General features: G+C 32.9%; 1 protein-coding gene across 2 annotated transcripts in view; it reads right to left on the bottom strand.

Annotated features, from left to right (window-relative positions):
• Nucleotides 1–1,556: 1,556 nt before the first annotated feature.
• Nucleotides 1,557–22,791, bottom strand: part of LOC136032893 (ATP-binding cassette sub-family D member 2-like) — a 63,171-nt gene continuing 41,936 nt past the window's right edge. For both annotated transcript variants that reach the window (XM_065713327.1, XM_065713328.1), the window contains exons 7-10: nt 21,217–21,447; nt 17,244–17,369; nt 12,075–12,225; nt 1,557–8,982 (exon numbers count right to left, since the gene is read on the bottom strand). In XM_065713327.1, the coding sequence (XP_065569399.1) occupies nt 8,917–8,982; nt 12,075–12,225; nt 17,244–17,369; nt 21,217–21,447 (574 nt within the window). In that variant the 3' untranslated portion in view covers nt 1,557–8,916. The remainder of the gene's footprint in view (nt 8,983–12,074; nt 12,226–17,243; nt 17,370–21,216; nt 21,448–22,791) is intronic.

The following is a 22,791-nucleotide window of genomic DNA, read 5'->3' as shown; positions in this document are numbered from 1 at the left end:
AAAGCCCCTACTGCTGCAAGGAAGAAAATTTAACAAAACTAAAACATTTCTCAAATTTATTTGATATAAGAATATTATTGACAGAGGTTAGAGCAGAGTGCATTTATGGTACTTAAAAAGGAAAAGATTTTGAATGTATATTGTGATCTTCTAAGATCTTACCTTTATTCAACAACTGTAGCGGTAGTACTTGCATTGCATATTGGCGACTTTGATTGTTACGACTTGCAAGGCTCAACGCTTGTTTGTGTACTCAAAAGCATGAAAAAATTACTTAAAATACTGAACTGGGGATGAACGACTTATTGGGTTAGCTCTAATGGCTGTTCCTTATTCTTTCCGCTTAGCAGGAGATGACACATCAGATTTTATAAAGATTTTTTCTAAGAATTAAAAAAGAAGATTACTGCTCTAAAAGTTATCATTTTGTTTTCAAGATGCATATAGCTTGCGAAGCTGAATATAGTGGAATAAAAATCGTGCTCGTTATAGAATTGAATGTCAAAAAGCCTTGTGTTCCATTCACATACGTTATAAGTCGTGTATTACGCTTTTTAACTCTGGCACACGAATAACTTTTGGAAAGGCTATTTATTATTATTTCCGATCCTTAATCCAGGAAACAGTCAATGATTTATAGACAACTGATAAATCAGAAGCATGTCTGCTTCCAACTTTATTGGGTGGCATAGCTTAAATTTATTGGCTACCAGCTTTATTATTAGCATCAGTGGTGGCTTCAAGTGGGGAGCGCGCGCTCCCCTGACTTAGTGGTGGTTTGGGTTGGGACGAAAGGTTTTTTTTGGAACTGGCTTTTAATAGTTTAGTTTTTAATAGGTTTTTAATTATTAAGACTGTTTCTTTTTTACAAACAAGTTTGAAACGAGGTACTAGTTACCTCGTGTGGTCTCTGTTAGATTTAACTAATGACACATACTGCCAAAAAGTAATTAATCAAATTTAAGTTTATCAAGGAAGTCTGTTCATTTTACCACAAAAGCCAAATGGGAGGCGAAAATCTTGATTTTGCAATAACAAGGAGGGGAGACTTAAAATCCTAACTTCCTTGGGCTGTCAAAATGACATTCCAGGATTGTGCTGTCACAACGGGGCTTAAAAGCAAAATATTTAATTCTTTTTTTATTGCCAAAAATTTGTTTCTAAAGAAAATCCTGGATCCGGATTTGACTAGCATTGCTTCGGGCTTTACATAAGGTTACATAAGAAAAATGTTTTGTCTATAACTTACGCAGCTCCAAATAGACCAGAGTTTTACAGAGTTTTTTTTTATGTTACGAAAGTTTATGTTACGTTACAGAAAAGCCAACACAGAACCAACAAAATAGTTACTGGATAAATAAATAATAAATTAAAAAATAAATTCAAAAGTTTTATGATTTTATACGCTGGTTTTGATGCTATTATAGACTTTTGCGTTAGCCTACTAGTGTAAAACGACCTGTTTAAGCGTGATAGTTTATACTTAACATAACTTAACTTGATCCTCAGCATAGACAATTCCGTACACAGCGTAAACACAGCTTAGCTGTTATGGATACCATCAATCAATCAATCAATTTATTAATACTAAAGAAAACTATTACAAAAGTAAATCAATTAATAGGCCCAAGAAGCTATGCTTGTAATGGGACCATAAAAACACCGTATAAGAAAAGGTATCAAGAATCACCATGGAATCAAAACATCAACCTGATATCGGAAGAATCTTGGCATCGTCACTACACTTTCTAGCTATGAATGTATGAAGCTCAAGCTAACTAGTATTGAATTTGATCTTAGAATCAGACAGAAACTTGTGAAGATTTATGAAATTCTAATACGATGTCCATACTACTTCGCTTTATACTCCAATATGAAATCATACCTGACTAATGAAAGTTCTTAAGCCGAACTGGCCAGACATGGCAATAAACAACAAACTCCACAAAAAAACCTCAAACGAGACTGCGGCCAGTAGAGAGGAAAGACTAAAACAACGGAGATATTTCGCCTGTATCCAAACTAGGCTTCCTCAGCACAAGATAAAAGACAAAACAATAAACTAAAAACAAATAAAACCACCACCAATAATAATAAATACAATTGTCGCTACTGATCCACGTAGAGAAAAGAAGCTATTAGAGTTACTTCAATGTCATACCTTGTTTATTGTCACAACTGACTACTACTACTACTACTACTACTACTACTGAAAACTCATCGCAGCACAAAACTACATGACACTCTGATGTGATTATTTCTCGAAGCGTAATCATAAAAGGAAACGAAAGTTAAAACAGCTTACATACAGTTTTATTGAAACAAATAGGCATTTAACATATATTCTAATCATAATACGTTCTAAGAGCATCGAGGGTAAACTATGAATGTATCCGATGATACATTTAAGAATATTCAACCAATTTGAGCCCAAAGCAGAAAACCCAGGTACAAAAGCAATAAGACACACACATAGTGATGCAATATATAGTGATATACAATAAAGGTACAGTAATAATCCGTAAGAAAAAGTTCAAACAATACATTCACATACCCATGTTTAACGTAAAAGACGCAAATCCATTGACAATGGACTTGAGGTGGAATGGACATCTTAAAGTTCACCTATCCAGTTATTTTTTTATCCTATCACCTGCACATTAGTTATTTTGCACTGTTAGGTTCATTGAAATAACATTTTCCTTTACTTTTCAGACTCCTTCTCCCCCTGTAAATAAAGTGTGATACTGATTTAAAATACAATATCAAATCTGCAAGTTATTTTTTTACTCTGAAGTTTGAATTTTATCCTTAAACAAGCCAAAATTCATCTTTGTTATATTCCATTTTTCAAAAAGAACGTATATTTTTTTTCTTTGAAACAAAGAATTATTACATATACTATTCTTTTTGTTAACAGGTTCAACGTCAGAAACATGTCACGAGTTAAACGGTTTTAGGAGCCACATATCCAATGCGCTGTTTTAAGGTAACCTTAATGACATTTAAACCCCCTTTATTGTCAAGTCTCGTTTTAACTGGATCATTAAGGGTCATAAGATCTTCACACCTTAGGAATACACAAACTGTGAAGAACAGAATTTGCTTTGTCATAACTCATGTACAAGAGAATTAGAAGGGACTTCGCCTTTTCTACATTTATTGGTCTCCTTAATAGCAGATGTACCAAGATTAGAAAAGGCTAAACCCCAACTCTCTTTTGGAACAGATATGAGTTCTTAACCTTTAACAGAGAATTGATTCAATAATGAGAAAAATAAGAACAATAACACAGTGTTTTACTTTCCTTATTACCTTTATTAGCCTTATTCATGTTCATCTCCAAAGTGAAGAAATTTTTTTACTATTAATGCCAAATTAACACTAGAAACCATACCAATTAAAACAGGGCTTTCGTTGGAGCTTATTCCTATAGACGGTGTGGGTTTAGATTACCTGATAATAAGCTTAGCTTTGTACAGCAAGAATGAATTAACTTAGTATCTTTTTTAGATGTCTTTATTCTGTCTGTACTTAAGGAAAAACTAACAGCGAAATACGGCATTTTCTTAAGAATAAACTCGTATGACAATTCGACTTCCCTCGTGAGTCAAAATAATCCAAAACCCCTTCTTCTTTGAGTTACAAATACATTCTCGGTATTCAGTAATTAGAATCAGATTCACAAAGAAGAACCCAAAGACCCGAATGAGACGGGTCTAAAAAATTACCCAAAATGATATAAAAGACTGAGTACCTTCGCGCGTGCGCCTTAACTTAGGAACGACACTTTCATACTAGAAAATATCAGCATTTTGTCAATAACCCAGGTACTTAAAAATGATAGAATGTGAAATATACCTTTCATGCTGCGCTAGGCACAACAGACAATAACAAAAATAAATTGATGGCTCAGGACTTGGACGCAATTGCGTAATCTTATTAATAAAATAGAGAAGTGGCGTAATTTCGTCCAAATCCTGGGGAGGGGGCGAAGTTGGAACTAATTTTTCCAAATCAAGTGAAAATGACTAAAAACTAAAAAATAAGCGATTTGGTAACATTAAGGAAATATTTAGTATTATAAAGGTAGTTTGGTACTTTATAGTACTATAAAGGTAAATATATACTGAAAAAAAAACGATCTGTTTCTGTTGATGCTTGAATGATTCAGTTTTATCTTAGTTGTGACAAGATCTTGGAAGAAACTAACTTCAGCTGGGGGGTAAACTGGGGTCTGGGGGCAAACCGACGTCTGGGAGGGGCAGTTGACCCCCTTGCACCATAGCAAATTAAGCCCCCGAAATGGAAGCGAGGATATCTTTCAAATATCTAAACAACAAACAATTCGATGAACCTGGATATACAGAAAGTATTCAAAAGTTACAGTTCAAGAATCTGATCTAGAAAAAAAAAACGCTTACCCATGAACAAATAATTCTTGTACAACTGAAGGGAACAAAATAAGCCAAGAAATGAAAACAAACACAAACTAAAATTTAGATTTATCTAGAATTACAATTTAATTACAATCCATGTTTTTTTTAACGAACTACAGAATTTAATTCAAAGTTCAGACAATATTACGTCAAAACTGAATTGAACATAGCTTGAAAGCAAAATACAAAATATTAATAGACTTTAGGCGCAATCAAATGTTCGCATTAATAAAATGTTTAAGAAAAATTGTTTTCCTTTGGGGAAATTATCTGGGCAAAAGTCAATTTTTAACACTGTGATTATCAACCAAGTTTTTTCTTCTTAAAAGCTAGAAATGAAGCCATTTAGCTACATAGATCATTAAAAATCTCACAATATTTTAGAATCTTACATTGAAAACTGCTTGAAATGGTTTATTTTCATCTTTTTTTATTCGAACGAAAATTTAGAATAACATCAAAACTAACTTGAAAATTTCATTGAAAATAGTTGGGAGTTGACTTGTGACGAAACACAAAAAGCAGTCAACGACTTGGTCACATTTGACAACGATATTTTAATCCTTTCCCTCCAATAATTATTAGTTAGGATCGTCTCAGATTTTTTTTTCAAACGCAACTGGACGCAGATATTAGTACATACTAGCCAGGAAAGGACCAATAGACTAAAAAAAAAATACAACTGAAACGAAAAATCAAGTTGAAAGTAAGCTTAAAGTTGAAAATTAATGAAAGATTCTCATAGAATCTACATTATTTTTTTAACTCTTAAATTAAAATTGAATAAGACATATAGTAAAATAAAAAAAGAAGCAAAACAAATCCATAGAAAAAGATAGGAAAGAATTATTTTTCTAAAACAGCTAAGCTTTGTCCATTCCACTATCTCCGAAAAATTAGCAACATTTATAAATGTTTTATATGCTAATGGTTTTATAAGACGATAAGGTAGTCATGCGTTCACAGTTAATTACCCATAAAGAAAATATTTAACATATGTCTGCTTTATTTAGCTGCATTTCCTAAATAAATTTAAAGTAATTAAGTAAAATGTGACTTGCAGACCATCCATAGCAATCTTTTTAGAGTACTGACATAAGGCAAATAACCGAAGTTATGCACATAACAATTGAAAGAATTTAACAGAATAAATTTTACGAAGAACAACAGAAATATGAATAACAATTCTAATTGTATTTCAAATTTAATCCTAAATTTACAATTAATTGTATCTACTGCGGGAGTTTATGCTGACACAAATAGCAATTTCCAACATTAGAAAACAGCTATCCAAACAATGGAAACTGAATAAAATTGGATCTTCAGAACTTAAAACGGATATTACCCCTTGAGAACTACCGTTTACCTCTTGGAGACCACAACTATTTCCAACATTGAGGAAAAAAACGGATCCTGGAAAATAGAAACTAAAGAAAACTAAATTTTTGGCACTGTGAAATCTCCTATAAGAACTAAAAAGTACCAACACCACCACATTTATACACAAGACACAAGTATCACAAGCACTATAGTGCGACCAAAACGAGGTTCAAGAGGTACACATCCCTGTAATTTTACTGTGGAATAATAAATCGGGTTTTAATTAATACGAAAAAAAAATAATTATAATAACTTTCTAATGATTTTCACATGGTAATGAAAAATACATGAGAGTGCAGAAATAAATTTTGTTACCTGCACTTTGATACAAAAAATTTATGACAGATTGAAGCTAAAACGATTTAAAGTAACAAGCATAGATTTTCAAAATGCTCTTCTATTTTGTTTTTATAGTTACTTAAATGTCAAATTGATCTTGCGTAAGAAGCTTTCTAGTTAATCTTGAGTAAGAACCTCTAATTTAAGTAAAACATTTTTTTACTATAAATAATTAATTATGTTTTCATGTATTCTGAAATAAAATTTGACGGATTAAAAATGAGTTTGAAATCCCTTAAAACTGTTGTGAAGGAGAGAATATATGATACTAATTTATCAGCACCAAAAGCTTTTATGGGATATGGTTAATATATTATGCTCTACAGTTTATATAGAAAAACAAAAACACACCCTTAACTCCAAGGTAATGAACAAAAGATTCAAGAAAAATGGTATCTATGGGCAATACCTATCCCCATTATCCTCTCCAACTTTTTTTTATCCACAAACAATTTTTGTCATAATATATAAATAGTATCTTAATTCCGTTTCAAACCACCTCAGAAGCAATTCCCCCTTGATCATTTTAAGTCCTTAGAGTAATACCAAGAATGAATTGAATCACCCTCATCTCCACACATTAGCACAGCGGTAAGCCAAATATGTTGTCTAGATACTTGATTTTTGTGGTTAATTTTCTCACTTTCAAATGTCACAATTATTTCAGTACAAAGTTATTGTGGCTGAAATGCTTTCTACACCTTCCAACTAAAAACATACTGACAAAAACTTGAATGGCGAACATAGAAGTTATTGTTTGGTGGCAAAAGAATGAAGAAAAATACAATCCCACCACCGTCTTATATCCCAACGATACAGCCATAATAAAATATTGCCCCACTCCTTTTAGATTGTACACATGATTTCTTGGGCTAAAAATGGAGTCTAAATGGTTAAACCGGGTGAACTGGTGATAAATGTACATTTCCAGAAGTTTCACCTTCATACCACAAAGGTTATCCGGATTCAAAGGCAAGCAGCATTTAGAGGGGTAAAGCATAAAGGTAGATTCTTCGAAAGAGCTTCCAGTGGCATATTTTAGATTCTAGATCAGTTCCTTAAAGTTTCATTCACTTCACTTTCGAATGTTCACAGTGTTAATAAGAAGTTTGGTAACAATCTCAAGTGACCTCTTTTGGACTTAATACTATTCAAACAAAATGCTAACTTCACTACACTTAGGAATTTCTATTCATTGAATTTTCAGAGTTGTTTCCAGTTTAGATTGGGTGGATCTTTAAATAAACTCTTATAAAAAAGAATGATACTTAAGTTTTTTTCTCTTTTTTATTACTCCATAATCCCATTCCTATTAAACTGGCTGTTTGCCTTAATACTACTGATATAACTTTGAAGACAGAATAGTTTACGACAAGGCAATTTGCGTTATTAGATCACTTTTCAGTTGAAAAATTGCGGAGTTCAAAATAGGCTTTAAGAAGAAGAACAGGAATATTCTTTTTTTTATATCGAATTGAATTCACTGTCACGGAAAAAACAAGTATGAATCTCACAACTTTCCAATAAGTACGAAACTGTAATTTTTAGCTTACCAGATAAGACAGCCAAAGCGCATCAATTTCTGTTGTTTCATTTCCCCCCTCCCGATTCTTAATAAAAAAAGAAAACAAATAAAAAAAATGAGCTTTAAAAATAAACGGTCGGAATTTGGCTTTTGAAACAGAGAATAGTCTATACAATTTGAAATTAATTTATCTAGTTAAACAACTTATTAGTATGTCTTGCAAACGAACAAATCAATTCCTTGTTGATGGCAAAATTTAACCAATCAATTTAGTTGTTTCTTGTTTATGGTGTATTATTCACGGCCTTGAACCAGCAAACTTGTCACTGCATATAAACACTGCACATATTTACTATTCCATAAGTATATGGTTCAATTTTAAATTGTTAGCTCAGTGGCGTGCAATTTCAAAAGAAAAGTTTCAGTTTTTGACTTTATTAGCTTTATTACTGAGACCAAAAGAGGCAATATCCAAAAAGAATCCTTTTAGAATTTTTACCTTTGACAGTCCAAGCCCGAAGAGATTCACCCGTCTTTCTTTTTTGTAGAGATACTTCCCATTTTATGTATTAATTGCTTTTATTAGAAATACTACTTTTATTATGCTCAATATAACTCGTTCACTCTTAACTCTTCTTTGAAGTTGTTCCCGAAACAAATTTCTAAAGCACATGTCTGTTCTATTTAACGTTATAATATTTGATGAAGATTTTAAACCTTTTTTCAAAATACTTGGTAAGCAAGGATCAATTGGTGAGGTTGTCCTGTGGTGGCGCAGTGGATTTGACCTTAGCTTGGTAATACGGGACCCAGAGATCGAATCACGCTGCAGGAATGCACTGCAGGGCCGACGCAGGGACCTTAGTAGTCAAGAAGCGTCGTTAATTCTTAAAATAATAATCAATTGGTGAGGTTACATTAATGTCAGATGATGCAGTAGAAATGATAATACTATTTTAATGATTATTGTAACTAAAAACTGATGGAAAAAAAGAAGCTGCGAGTGTAAGCTATGAGGGCTCCATCAAACAAAGAATTCGTCATGAAGCTCAAACAGCTTCCTTAGATAAACAAGTCAAAATACCAGACGTCACTTGCTAAAGACGTCTACATGAAACTGTATATGAAATGTTTCTATCGTTTTTGAACGTGTTGCAAATATCCCACAGTTCAATAATTCACTAAACACCGAGATCACTACTTTCCAAAAAAATCACAGTTGAAAAAAGTTTATCAATCAGAAATATCTCCATTCTTAATTCTCTTCATATCCTTGGTGTTCAGCAATTGATGCAGCTCCTGAAAAAAGAAAAGAAAAGTCAAGAAAAATATTCAGCTGTTGTTCATGGGAATTATGTTTTTTTTTTACCTTGCAAAAGTCAGGTCCATGCTTCACAAGAAGGGAAAAATGCTCCTCTAGGGCCCTAATATACACGTTAATTTATAATTTGTAAATGTTTGTGGCTCCCAACCAATCAATTGTCTGAAAACAACAAAGCGACTTCATACAAAGAGTAAATAAAGCGTACTTGAATTCATCAACGCTCCTTGTGAAACTCACAAAAAAGTAAATCATTTTTATGCCGATCATCAGACAAACCTAACTACGAAATCCTATTAGAAATTAACATCTATTTTGGATTAATCTTCCTATTTCTTTTCATTGTCATCAGTATTCAGAATAAAAAATAAAGAATTGACCATTCCTTGTTTATTTATCATTTATGATCAAATGGTATGACAAGAACATTATTTTCAATGCTATACGACCAGATTTGTAGTCCAACAGATCAAATCCATCTTAACAACACAAGATAACGCTGGCTTCATGATAAATTATAACTAGTCATAATAGCGAGGAGAAGGAGAACCAACAGAAGCTAATATCCACTGCAGTGATGAACCAGAATATGTTCTTATTATTGATTATTTAAAAAAAAACTTTTTCCACAAAACAAGTTTTTCAAAGAAAAGTAAAGAGCTCCATTAAGCCAAAAATGAGCGGAAATAAAGTCAAACAATCTACCAAGCATGAAACTACCACAAATCACTATGAATAAATAAATGAAACACAAAACGAACAGAAATTACAATAAATAGTCGAGTCAAACTCAGAACGAGCAGAAATTAACATTAGTACGGCTGATAAAACTCAAAACCAGAACATAATTTGCGTTTTACTGAAAGAAAAAAAAAGCGAATGACCGTGGATTATCAGTTTAATTGACATATACCGTTATTTTATTCCTTAAGGGTTTGGAAATTTTTTATTGATGAAAGTAACTAAAAGTGAAAGCACGAAAACATATTTTGTTTTCAGTAAAGTGGAAATTACATTCTGGTCTTGAAAAGGCATTGAAAAGTTCTTAGAAACTTTTGTTCCTTTTTGAGTTTCATTTATTTATTGATAGTGATGTATGGTAGTTTTACGCTTGGAAGATTGTTTGACATTATTTCCACTCATTTTTGACTTAATGGAGCTCTTTATTTTTCTTTGAAAAACTTGTTTTGTGGAAAAAGTTTTTAAAATTAATTTCTATTCGTTTTTTATTAACATAGTCTTTATCATAAAAAAAAATATTTTATATCTTTTCATTTTTTTTTCTATAAGAATCCCTAGTTTAGGTTACTATTTGTATGTTGGAGAAACTTTTTCAACAATTTTTAATCCTGACACAAACAGTATCTTTTAATTTGATTTTATAACTCCTGAAGTTGACCTAAAAAAACAGAACAATATCAATCCCAAAAGATTTTGTCGATGCTCTTTGACAAGCATGATACACTTACGTCTTTTTTTTAAATTGTAAGAGCAGAAGTAGTAATAGTATTAGCTCCATAAGTTTTCATTTAATACTCCTAGTAGTTCTCGATACATTACTGAGGTGTCTTCTTGGCAACCATAAGCACAACGCCTTTTGATTTAGTTTCAAGCAACATTTAGTTTTAAAGCACAATGGGCCAACTACACGATTGTGGGGGGTTGGCATACCCAGCAACTAAGGAAATAGTTGCTGGATCGTTCTACTATGCTGAACAAAATAGCTGTCTAAAAATTTTGACTTGTTGCGTTTGGAAAATGAATGGGTTTGAGAGGAGGGCTGCTTGCACTCCAATCTCTGTTTATTCCTATTAAATAAATAAAAAAACAAGTTTTTTAAACTGAAAGTAAAAAACGACATTAAAAACTAAAACGAAAACTTAAATTTTTTATCAAATGGTTGTCCCATGACACCCAACAATAATTGAGTGTGTTTTGAGGTGTTTGCAGAACAGTTTACTGATACATACATATTTTTCATCCATACCACCAAAGATACACAGTCACGTGTAAATTTTTCATATTTGAAATTTTCCTACATTAAAAATCTCAAGAATCCAATCAATATCACTCCTGAATAGAGGAGGCATACCTCACTTACAAATAATCCAAAATCATGTGTCAAATACTATTTCTCTAATTTGTAATCGAAGGTTCCTTCATTAAAATGCTCATTAATAAAGCTTAGCTTACTTGACTGAAGTCCCGTTCAACCTTTGTATCTGTATTGGAGCTAAGGCTTCTTCTGTTAATTCAATACATTTAATGTAGTAGGTGGTGGAGGCTATAGGTCTAGAAACTTTCAGTCCATCTTTTACGATATCACCCTTAGGGGTATAATTCCGGGTATTTGTCCCTCGAAGATAATATTTGGCAGCTGGTTGGCTGTCATTGGTAGAATGGGCTAGCCAGTGGCACTACTGATTTTTGATCTTATCCATGATGGCTCAGGAGCAGCAGATGACTTTAACAAGATTTTTGTTTTACATAGAATAGAATTAGGTAATTCCTGCAAAGCGGCTAAGTCATTTCGTTCCCAATAAGAAGATTATTCGCTCATCATCAACCTTTATTGACCAAGTTATCTTTGAGTATAGAGCAGTCAAAATTATTGGAGAGTTAAAGAGTCGGAACTTCAAAGAAGTCGATATTGCATTCCTTTTCAAATTGGTAGTATGCCCTTGAAGCTGGAGCTCAACATGATTAATGAAAACTATTTTCTTAAAACATGATCTTTTAGGCCCAGAAAGGAAGTCGAGGAGTAAGGTGACCTTATCCCTTAATGACATACCTTGCTTACAAATATCTTAAAAATCGCATGCAATAAATATATCTGATTTCTGTTCAATACATGGCTCCACTAATATAATGGTTACCTGAAAGCCAGGTTTACTCAGACGGGAACACGAAATACTAAACTAAACATGGTAAAGAAAATAATCCGTCTCCACTAAATACGCTAGTATACTGAAATGACCAAATCACATTACTCCAGTCTCTCCATCTCACCCATTTCCTTGGGAAAAGTACTGAAGGCTGGTAAAGAAAAAGAATTCAAAAACAGACTTACCTTTAACCTATTTTCGACCTGTGGGACAACTGCCAGCTGCTGTTCAAGTTTGCTCATTTCTTCCTTGAGGGTAAGTCGGGTATTGGCGTCTAATGGTTCCAAGCTCCACCCCCCTTCACCATCAAATTGTAATACATGAGTATGAAATTTCCTATAGATAAATAGTATATTATTTATACACTATTAGATTAGCAATTCTATACATACCAGATAGTTTTATACACGAAACTTATACATTAAATAATAGCTAACGTATGATCGTGAAAATATCATCTAGTTTTGGATTGCAGCCTCTTTGGCATTGACCTGCAACATTCCTACCATGTGCTGGTCAGAGGCCTCCCTCCAGGGAAAATTATGAATACCGGCTGACAAAGGCCTTTTTTTTGCTATCTTCCAAGGCTGCAACTGATATAAATAAGTGTTAATTTTTCAGATATAGGTTTTGTGATGGCAAACCACGAGCTTATTTAATGTTGGGTGGTCGTAGAAACTTGGGAAAAGAATTATTTAACTGGAACTGAAATTTCAGTAGGCGCAAGTGAATAGAGGCCACGCCCAACACCTTTTATGATATGCGTCCCTGCCCGATAGCCGTAACCAGGACGTGGAATAAAAATTTTGAGATAGCTATTTTGCTGAGGATAGTCAGAAAGTCCAATACATGTATACCTACAGCGATAATATAGCTCTCAGATCCCAGGAGCAAGGAGGGGATGCAGCAGTAAAAAAAAACAAAAAAAAAACGAGTTGCCAATTATTTATTAGAGGGGTAACACATATTTCGTTTTGGGCAGGGGATGTGTTGGAAAATATAGAAATGGGTTGAGCCACCTTTTTGTCGCTGATATGTTGGAAACTTACACCCATAAAAGAGCCTAATGCGCAAGAAGAACCTGCAAGAGGGCTAAAAGAAAACCTAATGTACAAAAAATCATTTCGGAGAGCAGTCCTTTCTCCCCAAAAATGGGCTTTAAATAGGGCCGTAGCCTTAGCCTTTTCCCTGATAGGCTAAAACCTTAGTTCCTTAAGTCAATAGGGTAATGCAACCAAAAATAGAAGGAAAAAAAGCAATAAAAACTGTCTCCTCACAAACAGTACCAGAATAAGGGCCGAAGAACTACAAAAAAAAATCCTGAAAAAACAACCCTTAAAACTTTTTTAATAGGTAGAGAAAGATTAGAAATACCGAAATGAATATGCCAACATTTTAACGATTTTCAATGGGATTTTTTTGAACATACTTATTTCACAAGACCTTACTCTTCATCCCCGCCTTCTGTGCAAGTAAGCATGTGAATGTGATCTTTGATACGTCATTATATCTAGAATGAGAGAAGAGTCGTCATCTCGACGCACCCATATTAAAGGCTTAGTCCAAAAATATCCCTTAGGAAAAAGGAATCTTAAAGAGACCTTTAATTTTGTTTTGAATGAGAGAAGAGTCGTCATCTCGACGCACCCATATTAAAGGCTTAGTCCAAAAATAGCCCTTAGGAAAAAGGAATCTTAAAGAGACCTTTCCTTCATATTTATTTGGACAGTTTCTCAAGAGTTAGATAATCTGAGGCTTTAAAATACACTTTTTGAGGCTATATTGACCCTACTCCCCTCTTAGAATGACCTTCTAATTTATCTTCCTAAGAGGTGATGGCCAACTATAAACTACTTTACATAATTTTATGAAACCCATTTAAATCAGTTTGTTTAAATGAAGCGTTAACGTGTTATGTAATTTACCGTTCATTTTGTGTGGAAGACTTTATGTTTCATTGTGAACGAATATACCACCAAACAGCCTTATAGTCTCTAAAACTGAGAAGCTGAATAAAAATCTTGTTGATAATTCGAAATTTAATAGGAACCTCAGAAGTTTAAGCGAAAAACACTACCTTCCTATGGTGTAATGTGTTTTATTACTGAAATAGGACATTAAAACTTATGATCTAGATCTAATGAGCCCTTTTATTTGAATTCTAGGACCATTGGTATGACGTAATCAACTCCTAGAAATTGAGACTAAAAAAAAAAAAAAAAAAAAAAAAAAAAAAAAAAAAAAAAAAAACTATCGAACAAATAAATACGATTCGGTGACTATATGAAATAAAAATATTTACATTTTCTTAGATAGAGTATTGATTACAATGAGGTTCTCTGATATTTTGAACTTTATGCAATTATTTCCACCTAAATCATTTCTAATGTTAGGTGCGTTTCCTCTGGCTAATACATTTGGATGGCTGACTTTAAAGTTAATTTGCTTTACTTATTGCAGTCACCAGGGAGTCACCTAGGAAGCCAGTTCTTTCTAAGTATGTATTGCTGTCATAATACCTTTCTATAGAGCTTCCGTTACTACTGGACAATTCGCTCTTTACTTACAGCTCACTACCATAAACTGCTCTACACACAAAAATAATAAAGACTGCAGTTGTTAAACATTAATTTGAACTGTGGATAAATAAGGCTGATTGATAAATATCAAGCCCCCCTCCCCCCCAAAAAAAAAGAAATATGGAAAATACATAATGAAGCTATACTACTAATAATAGCAAGTCACTGCAGTGTCTATCCATCTGATGCCAACAGAGCTCCGCACGCTCCTCCTCCATCCCTATCCCCTCAAAACGTCACTCTCTACCCCATCCCATGAAGTTCTAATTTAATTTACATTCTTTCTTGTGATTTCTTCACACTCTTTATGGGGAAAATTCTTATCTTCGTTTTCGTAGAAACCTTTTCAATGCGTTAAAACATCCCGAACCATGACTATTCTACTTTTTACATCTTCATTGGCATCCGACATCTTTAGTAATAATACTACCCAGCTAACCAAAACTATCAACTTGACCGATTTTACACCTTCATTTTTACACCGATTCCAAAAAAAATTATTTTAAACTAATATTTTGAGGGAACAGATTAGTCGGAGCACGCATTTTCAGTAGCTAAAACAATTAAAAGAAATTTAACTTAAGAACTGTATTTTATCGAGAGAGTCAAAATATCAATTTTTAAAAAAACAAGGCGAAGAAAAAAACTCATTAAATTTACAGTCGTTCTTCAGTTTTGTATCAGTCATCTCTACGCGATTTTCATTCCTTTATAACTCAGCTTCAAGTCTAGTCAGGATGCTTCTATTATGGACCTTCCATTAAATATAGTAAACATTAATGAGCATAAAAAATGATGAATTAATTAGGCCAACAATTGACACACTTAATAATAAAAATTGATCTCCAGCAAACTTACAGATGATCTTTATATTTTCTGAGTCCTCTTTTTGCATGTCATGATCGAATGTAATTGTTCGTAGAAAGTATGGGGAAGAAATTCCTTTATAGTCCTCCTTCCCCCAACATTTGATGAAAGCAAGAATTTTTTTTCGTCAAACAGAAACAATGCAGTCGTCATTGGCTGCTTAATTATGTAAATTCAAGACTTTCAGTGTGCAATTGTACATTTCTAGTTTTCCGTGGATGGCTCTGGCTCCAAAATTGAACAATAATTTCGCCATTAGTCCTTATTTAGAAATTTCATAAAAAAAAAAATTTGAGAGTGAAAATAAAATTTTTGATGAAATTCACATGTTTTTTATTATGAAGGGAAAAGAAAATATTTTCGGAAATGAAAATGAAATGACATTATTTTAAACAAATAAACAACTTCCTGGAATATACATGTACGGGTTTCAAATGGACTTGCAGCTTCCTCATAAGTGGCTTCTTAGGTCTTTTATACACTTGGTTAAAACATAATAAGAGATTGTAAAAATCGAATGTTTCATTTAGCATGTATTCGTTAAAAAAAGATTCTTTTTCTAGTGGCTTAAATATTTTCTAGAGAATACAATTCCTATAAAAAAAAAGCCTCCCTTAAACTTAACTGCCATCTTTTAAGCATAACATATTTAAGTTTTTCATTTCAAAGCTCTTGACAATAATATTTCGAATAAAACAGCTTTAGCCAAGGTTCCCACGACAAAAATTCTTATTTTTTGGAGTTGGAACGAAAATATATTAAAAAGGGGAATTAAAAAAAAGTGAAAAGTAATACAAAAAACTTTCTAATATAAAACTAATAATAACAAGTCCAAATGTTTAGGCGCAATATCTCAAATCCATTATAAACTGGAAAATAATAATCTACCACAAAACATATAAATAAAAAGGCAACAGGCGCTATACAAAAAAAAAAACGAAAGAGAGAAAAACTCACATTCGTTTTTTTTTTGTAGCGTTTGTTACATGTTTTCTTTAGGCTTAGTTTTTTCGGTTTTTTCCTTGATAAAGGAAATGTGAAGGATGTGAAGCCAAATAATCAGACTTTTATTATTTTATGTGTTTAAAAAAAATTTATGATTTTTTACTATGTTAATACAGTATTTTATCCGTTTAAAACATATTTTAGTTTGAATTGTAAATGGAAAGGCAGTGCGGTCTATTTTTTTTTTTTTTTTTTTTTTTTTTTTTTTTTTTTTTTTTTTTGAGGGATAAAATCTGGGAGATAGGTTGGTTTATAGAGACTATGAGTTGACAACATATTTCTTCTAGGATAGTACTGGACCTTAGGACTTATTAGCACCAGTACGTTTAAATTAAAATAAATACTGAAAACAATTGAAAAACCATCTTAAACTAATTCAACTTAAACAAACCTAATTAACTTAAACTTGAACTAAATAAATAGCTAATTCACTTAAGAATAATTAGAACCAATTTAAAAATAAATACTTTGACCAATGAATAATTTTAAAGGAAAATAAACAATATTAAGCATAACACTAATAAGCTATATAAGAAAAACTAACGGAGACTTCAAAAGGAATCGTAAGCGAAAAATCAGAATAATTCAAGGGGGAAAAAGATTAGGAAAATAGCTATCGGATTATTTAATTTTCAATATTCAATATAAAAAAACATAGAGACGTAAGTTTAAAAAGAATAACTCTAGTTTAAGTTATTCATGAAAAAAAAAAACCTCAAGGAGTTCAAATTATAGATTTCAAGCAAAATATTTAAAATGAAAATCTGAATTTGAAGATCAAATAAAGTGATAAAGTTGATCTAAGATAAAGTGCTGTACTTAGTAAACTATTCATGAAATGTTAGAGCTTAATTATGTTTTCTAGAACAACAAATATTTAACTTAAATTACTAAGAAACTTACCACAATGAAGGCCTATGCGTGATAGTCATCAAAGTTATTCCGCTCTCTATTGCTTGTTGATACATTTTTGTTTCAACATCAATACTAACAGCACTTGTACATTCATCAAGAAGTGCATATTGAGGCCTAAAACAAGATAAATAAACCCAAGACCATTATGATTCGAAAACTTAAGTCCCCAAGACAAACTAGAAAAGTGTAACGTATCAAGACAATTCAGTTTTTTGTTTAAGGGAATGCACATAGAGAAAAAATAGAATGCTCACTCAAAACATATGTTTTAATTCTAGTAGGCTCGCCTTTGTTCTTGAATTAGATTTAACCGTTGACCATATCATATTGAGCCAGTAACCCTAGAATTTCGAGGAAGGGATCATTCCATGATAATGAACAGTTTTGGTACCCTTTTTAATTATCAAAACAGATCAAATCACAGGAAAGCGGGAGTTTCACCATTTTTGGCGCAAAGAAATTACTTTGGCCCGCAGAGACCGAAATTGACATCGAGTTAAAATTCTGAGATTGCCAATGGATTTTGAATCGAAAAGCTATCTATTCAGATTACTAGTTTCAGAGGCCGCATTGCCATGTGATGGTGCGTTAGTTCATAGAATTACGCGCAATCCCTACGAAATAATAGGTTAATAAAGTTATGGATTTACTCTTTGCTTAAGCAAATTAATTCATATGAGTTTCATAAAGTTATACAAGGTAGAAAGGTGTGTAGTTACAAATCAACTACTGCCAAGAAAGATCAGTGATACTATTTTGGGTGGGGGAGAGGGATCCCTGAAGCTCAAAAATTAAATTTTATGGTCCAAATTTTGAAACCATGAGTGATACCTGACTCGTTCAAAGATTAGGGGGAAGTAGTTCTGAGAATTAACCCCCAAACGGCCCCTTTTCACCGGGAGTTATTTGTGGACTAAGCCTTTCATATGTGTACTTCAGTACGATAGCTGTTCAATCATTCCAGATATAATTTAAATGTATCTTCAAACATAATATTCATATGCTTACTTGCATAGAAGGGGGGAAGTTGAGGTACATTCTCTTTCAAAACAATTCGTTCAAATAACTTCAATTGAAAATACTAAAACTGATGACCTTAAATATTCACTATTTACGCAACAGACAACCTCCCCCTCCGACAAATATTTCAATGGGGACAGTATTTCAGAGGTGATCCTTATTCTCAAAGTTTTGCTACACGTATAACAAAATTGAAGCTTAAAAAAAAGGAAGTTTGAGGGGGTAAGGGGAAGTGACAACCACCCTCGCATTCAAGAAACCAGAATGAAGCAATCCATAATAACAAACTGTAACTAAGAGATACTGATACAGTATATCTTGTAAGGTGTTATTTATCGACAGAAACTGAGCTTCTAAAAAATAAATTTTTTATTATTATGTTCGCATTATATGCACATACAATAAATATATTAACCGAATTTGCTGTTTACACTGATTCTGAATGTCAAACATTCATCAATTTCAAGTTTACTCAGAACTTCTAGCATTTGAATATCGCATAAATTCCCAAAAAAGGGGTGAAACAACCCCAAAATGGGTGGTTATCTCGATGAAAATTATATACACAAATTCAATATTCATAAGAGGCATATAGCTACTCTCTACAAAAATATGAAATTGATTTTTTTCTGGAGAAGACTGACAACAGATTCGTGTTTGTTTGTTACTGTTTTCGGGGGGTTGTATACGGGGTATTGTATCAAACCAGCAGTCTTAGGCTATAAAAAAGGGATTTAGTATCTCTAGTAAATGCTGACTTTTAATTTTTAGTCCCAGAAAACATCAATTTTGGCCGGAAAAGGGTCGACGATATTTAAAAAAGAATTTTGAAAACCACTGAAAGGGTATTGATATGGTCTTCCAGCCTCAAAGGCCATGCTAGCAAACGGTGTTACATTTATCCCTAAACATACAAGCAACACAAAAATTGAACCGTTGTAATAGACTCTTCGTCCCATAAAACTAACAGTTATAAAGTATCGGATACTTGCATTAAGAGTGATTTCTTTTATGGGAAAGAAGATGTACCTAAAGCCTCAAAAAGTATTTTAGTTTCACCGCTAAAGTGTATGGGTGCTCTGAGAGGGGTATAAAAGCTTCCTTCTTATTCCGTAAATAACAGTTTGTAAAAGAAATTCCTGTTTTATTTTGAAAAAAAGCCCCAAAATGCCCTTGTCTTTTAGAAGTTCTGGGATATAAGAGAAAACAAACAATAAATTTTGTAGCAGTGCTTTTGTGTTCGAATACTTATTCGTGGAGTATTAAAAAAGATCATACTTGAGCGTAAAGAACAGAGTCAAGGGGGTGGCAGCCCTCTCAGATACAATATAATTTATGTTGTCATTTTTATGTTGTCCTTTACTTTCATTTTGTAAACCTCGTTTTTTAATTTCGTCATAAACATGAAGGACGAGCTTACCAAGGGATAGGCAGAAGACCTATATATATTTTTACACACCCTTTAAATAAATATTATTTTAAATGTACACATTAATGGCAGAGATGTCTTTCCTATACTGAGATTGTATAAGTTAGAAAACCATATTTATTCGGCATAGGCTTGAAAATAATCATAATAAAAACATTAATAAGGAAGAAATTTTTAAGAAAACCATAAAAAAATAATAATATCTATATTAAAAAACCCTGCCAATTCTCGTTTTTATTCACATTGGGCTTAACTTATTTAGGTGTTTTGGAAACCTTTTAAAAAATTTGCCATGTGGATAAGGAAACATGGAGAATGTTTCTTCAGACCTTGCCCTTGATGGTCATCAATTAGTAAACAAATAATTATAAATGTGCTTGTAACACTGATTCCGCACAATTCCCCCAGGGATAGTTCGTTCAAAAGTTCCTGCATCGTTTCATCCCGATCCCTCAACTCCAAGCGTTTTCCGAGATTGTGGGTTCCCACGCCCTCAATTCCCCCCAATATCAGCGGATCCAGTCGGGATTTAAAATAAGAGCTGAGACACGATATTCTTCCAAACTTCAAATTTCACTAAGATCCGATTTCTCCTTCGTAATTTAAAAATACCTAATTTTTTCTAATTTTCAGAATTAACCCCCCCCCCCCAACTCCCCCAGACAGAGCAGATCCGCTCCGGTTATGTCAATCACGTATCTAGGACTTCTGCTTATTTTTCCCATCAAGTTTCATCCCGATCCCTCCATTCTAAGCCTTTTCCAATATTTTAGGTCCCCCCCCAACGTCACCGGATCTGGTCGGGATTTAAAATAAGAGCTCTGAACGATATCCTTCCAAACATCAAATTCAATTAATATCCCATCAACCGTTCGTAAGTTAAAAATACTTCATTTTTTTCTATTTTTTTCCGAATTAACCGATCCCCCACTCTCCTCCCCCTCAGACGGTCAAATCACGAAAACGACTATTTCCGATTTGATCAATTTAGTCTGGTCCCTGATATGTCTGCCAAATTTCATAGTCCTAGCTTACCTGGAAGTGCCTAAAGTAGCGAAACCGGGATAGACAGACAGAACGACAGAATTTGCGATCGCTATATGTCACTTGGTTAATACCAAGTGTCATAAAAAAGGAATATCTATTAAAGTACAGAGGTACCTTTCCCATTCGCTGTTTTCCATCATTAATCACAATTAATCAAAAATTACTAATTCTAGTCCTTCTGAAGATTATCCTGATGTTGGATTTCCTTGTTAACTAATAACTAACTTAAAAATAAAAAATTCCTTATTTTATTACAGTCAGCACACCTCTACACACACAACGTGTCATCCCCATTCGCAATTTTCACCCCCAGATAAGCCGTCTTTCCTGTCAGCAGTCGCATTCCATATGCTTCTTTCGGTACTTGCTCTTTAAAGTCAATACGTTTTGATTTTAGACAGCAGAATTGCAGTACATACAGGCAGCATTTTTGGTAACTACATACAAAAAAAAATAATCGAATACCTATTATAGAATAATCGTGCCATTCCCATTCGCTGTTTTTCGCCCCCAGATAAGACGTCTTTCCAGTCAGCAGTCGCATTCCATCCGCCTTCACGGACGACAATGTGCTTTAGATTCACAACGTCTAAAATATCTTCAAGATCGTAGTCAGTCTTTCCTCGTTTCTTCATATCATCTAATGTGTCAGGATATATGACTTGGTCGCGTAGGGTACCAATAGACATGTAGGGTCTTTAAATAGGCAAAAAAACATCAATAAAAAATTATTTTATAGTCTAGTCTGCAATGAATAGGCTTTCATAAAAATATTATTCGTATTTTAAAACATGTCATTGTGAGACACCAGAATAATCAAAAAAATAACGCTAATTTCAAGACCTTTTAAGGGTTAAACTGTATTTTTAGACGTGATACATAGAATTATGTATTTTTACCTTAAATTAGGTGTTTTTTCCAAGACCAAGCTGCCATTCTATGACGTACAAATAAACATTCAAATGGGGATAAGTCCGTTTATTAGACAGTGAGAACAGATACAAAAGTCTACGTATTTCGATCACATGTACAGCGATCGTTATTAGCACAGATACTAAAGCATTAAGATTAAAACTAACACATTTTTCCAAAAATACCGAAGCATCAAAACTAACAAATTTATAGAGAATTTCGGTTTTAGTATATCTGCTGATGACGATCGCTGTACATGTGATCAAAATATCTTGGCTTTGTATGTATTTTCACTGTTTAATAAATGGGATTAATCCCATTGGAATGTTTATTTGTTAAGGTTAAACTGATGTTGGATTTCCCTTGTGAACTAACTCCAACAGTGATAAGTTCTTTAATATAGTTAGTACACCTCTAATTACCGGATTTTTATCGGAGCTATCATTAAAAAAAAAAAAAAAAGATTAAAAAACCTGCTCAAATCAAAGGAATTGTGTTCTCCAAACCGGGAGTCCTAGAAAATCAACCTCAGACAAAAAGGGGACAATTTTTGTCTGCAGATGCTAAGACAGCTGTAAGGTTTAAATTGGACAAAAAATTATGATTAAACAGAAAGCCATTGCAAAAATTCCATCAAATGAATAAGAATTCTTATATTATAACATCTAGTTCACAAAGAAAACTCAAATTGGCTTTGCAAACTTTTTTGATAGGTAAAGACCCAAGAAAATTTGTTTTTATATCATTGTAATTACCACTATAATCATTGCAGTGTCATGAATAAACAACCCTACTTGTAGGGCAATAATCACGGGGAACGATTATTTTTCAGCCAATTAAAATCGTTTTAAATCGTTGAATAGGAGATATTTTCCTTGATAGCTATGGCATTTTATCAGGATACGGCTCCTGAAACCTCCTTTCTGGGAGAATCAGTAGGAGAAAGCGACGAAAGAGCGGAATATTTTCTTAATTTTGTCATGTACATTTCCCAACTTTTAAACATTTCCAAGAAGATAAATTTAGCAGCTATAAGTTAGGAATATTTTGCTTTTATTTAGAAGAAAAGACGATTTTATCACCTTTATCCAACACATTGTTAAAGAATTCAACAGTTAATGAATTTTT

The sequence above is a fragment of the Artemia franciscana genome, chromosome 11, assembly GCF_032884065.1.
Source record: "Artemia franciscana chromosome 11, ASM3288406v1, whole genome shotgun sequence".
NCBI classification, from domain to species: Eukaryota; Metazoa; Arthropoda; class Branchiopoda; order Anostraca; family Artemiidae; genus Artemia; species Artemia franciscana.
The sequence above is the reverse complement of the archived record's forward strand: the minus strand, read 5'-3'. Positions and strand labels throughout refer to the sequence as shown.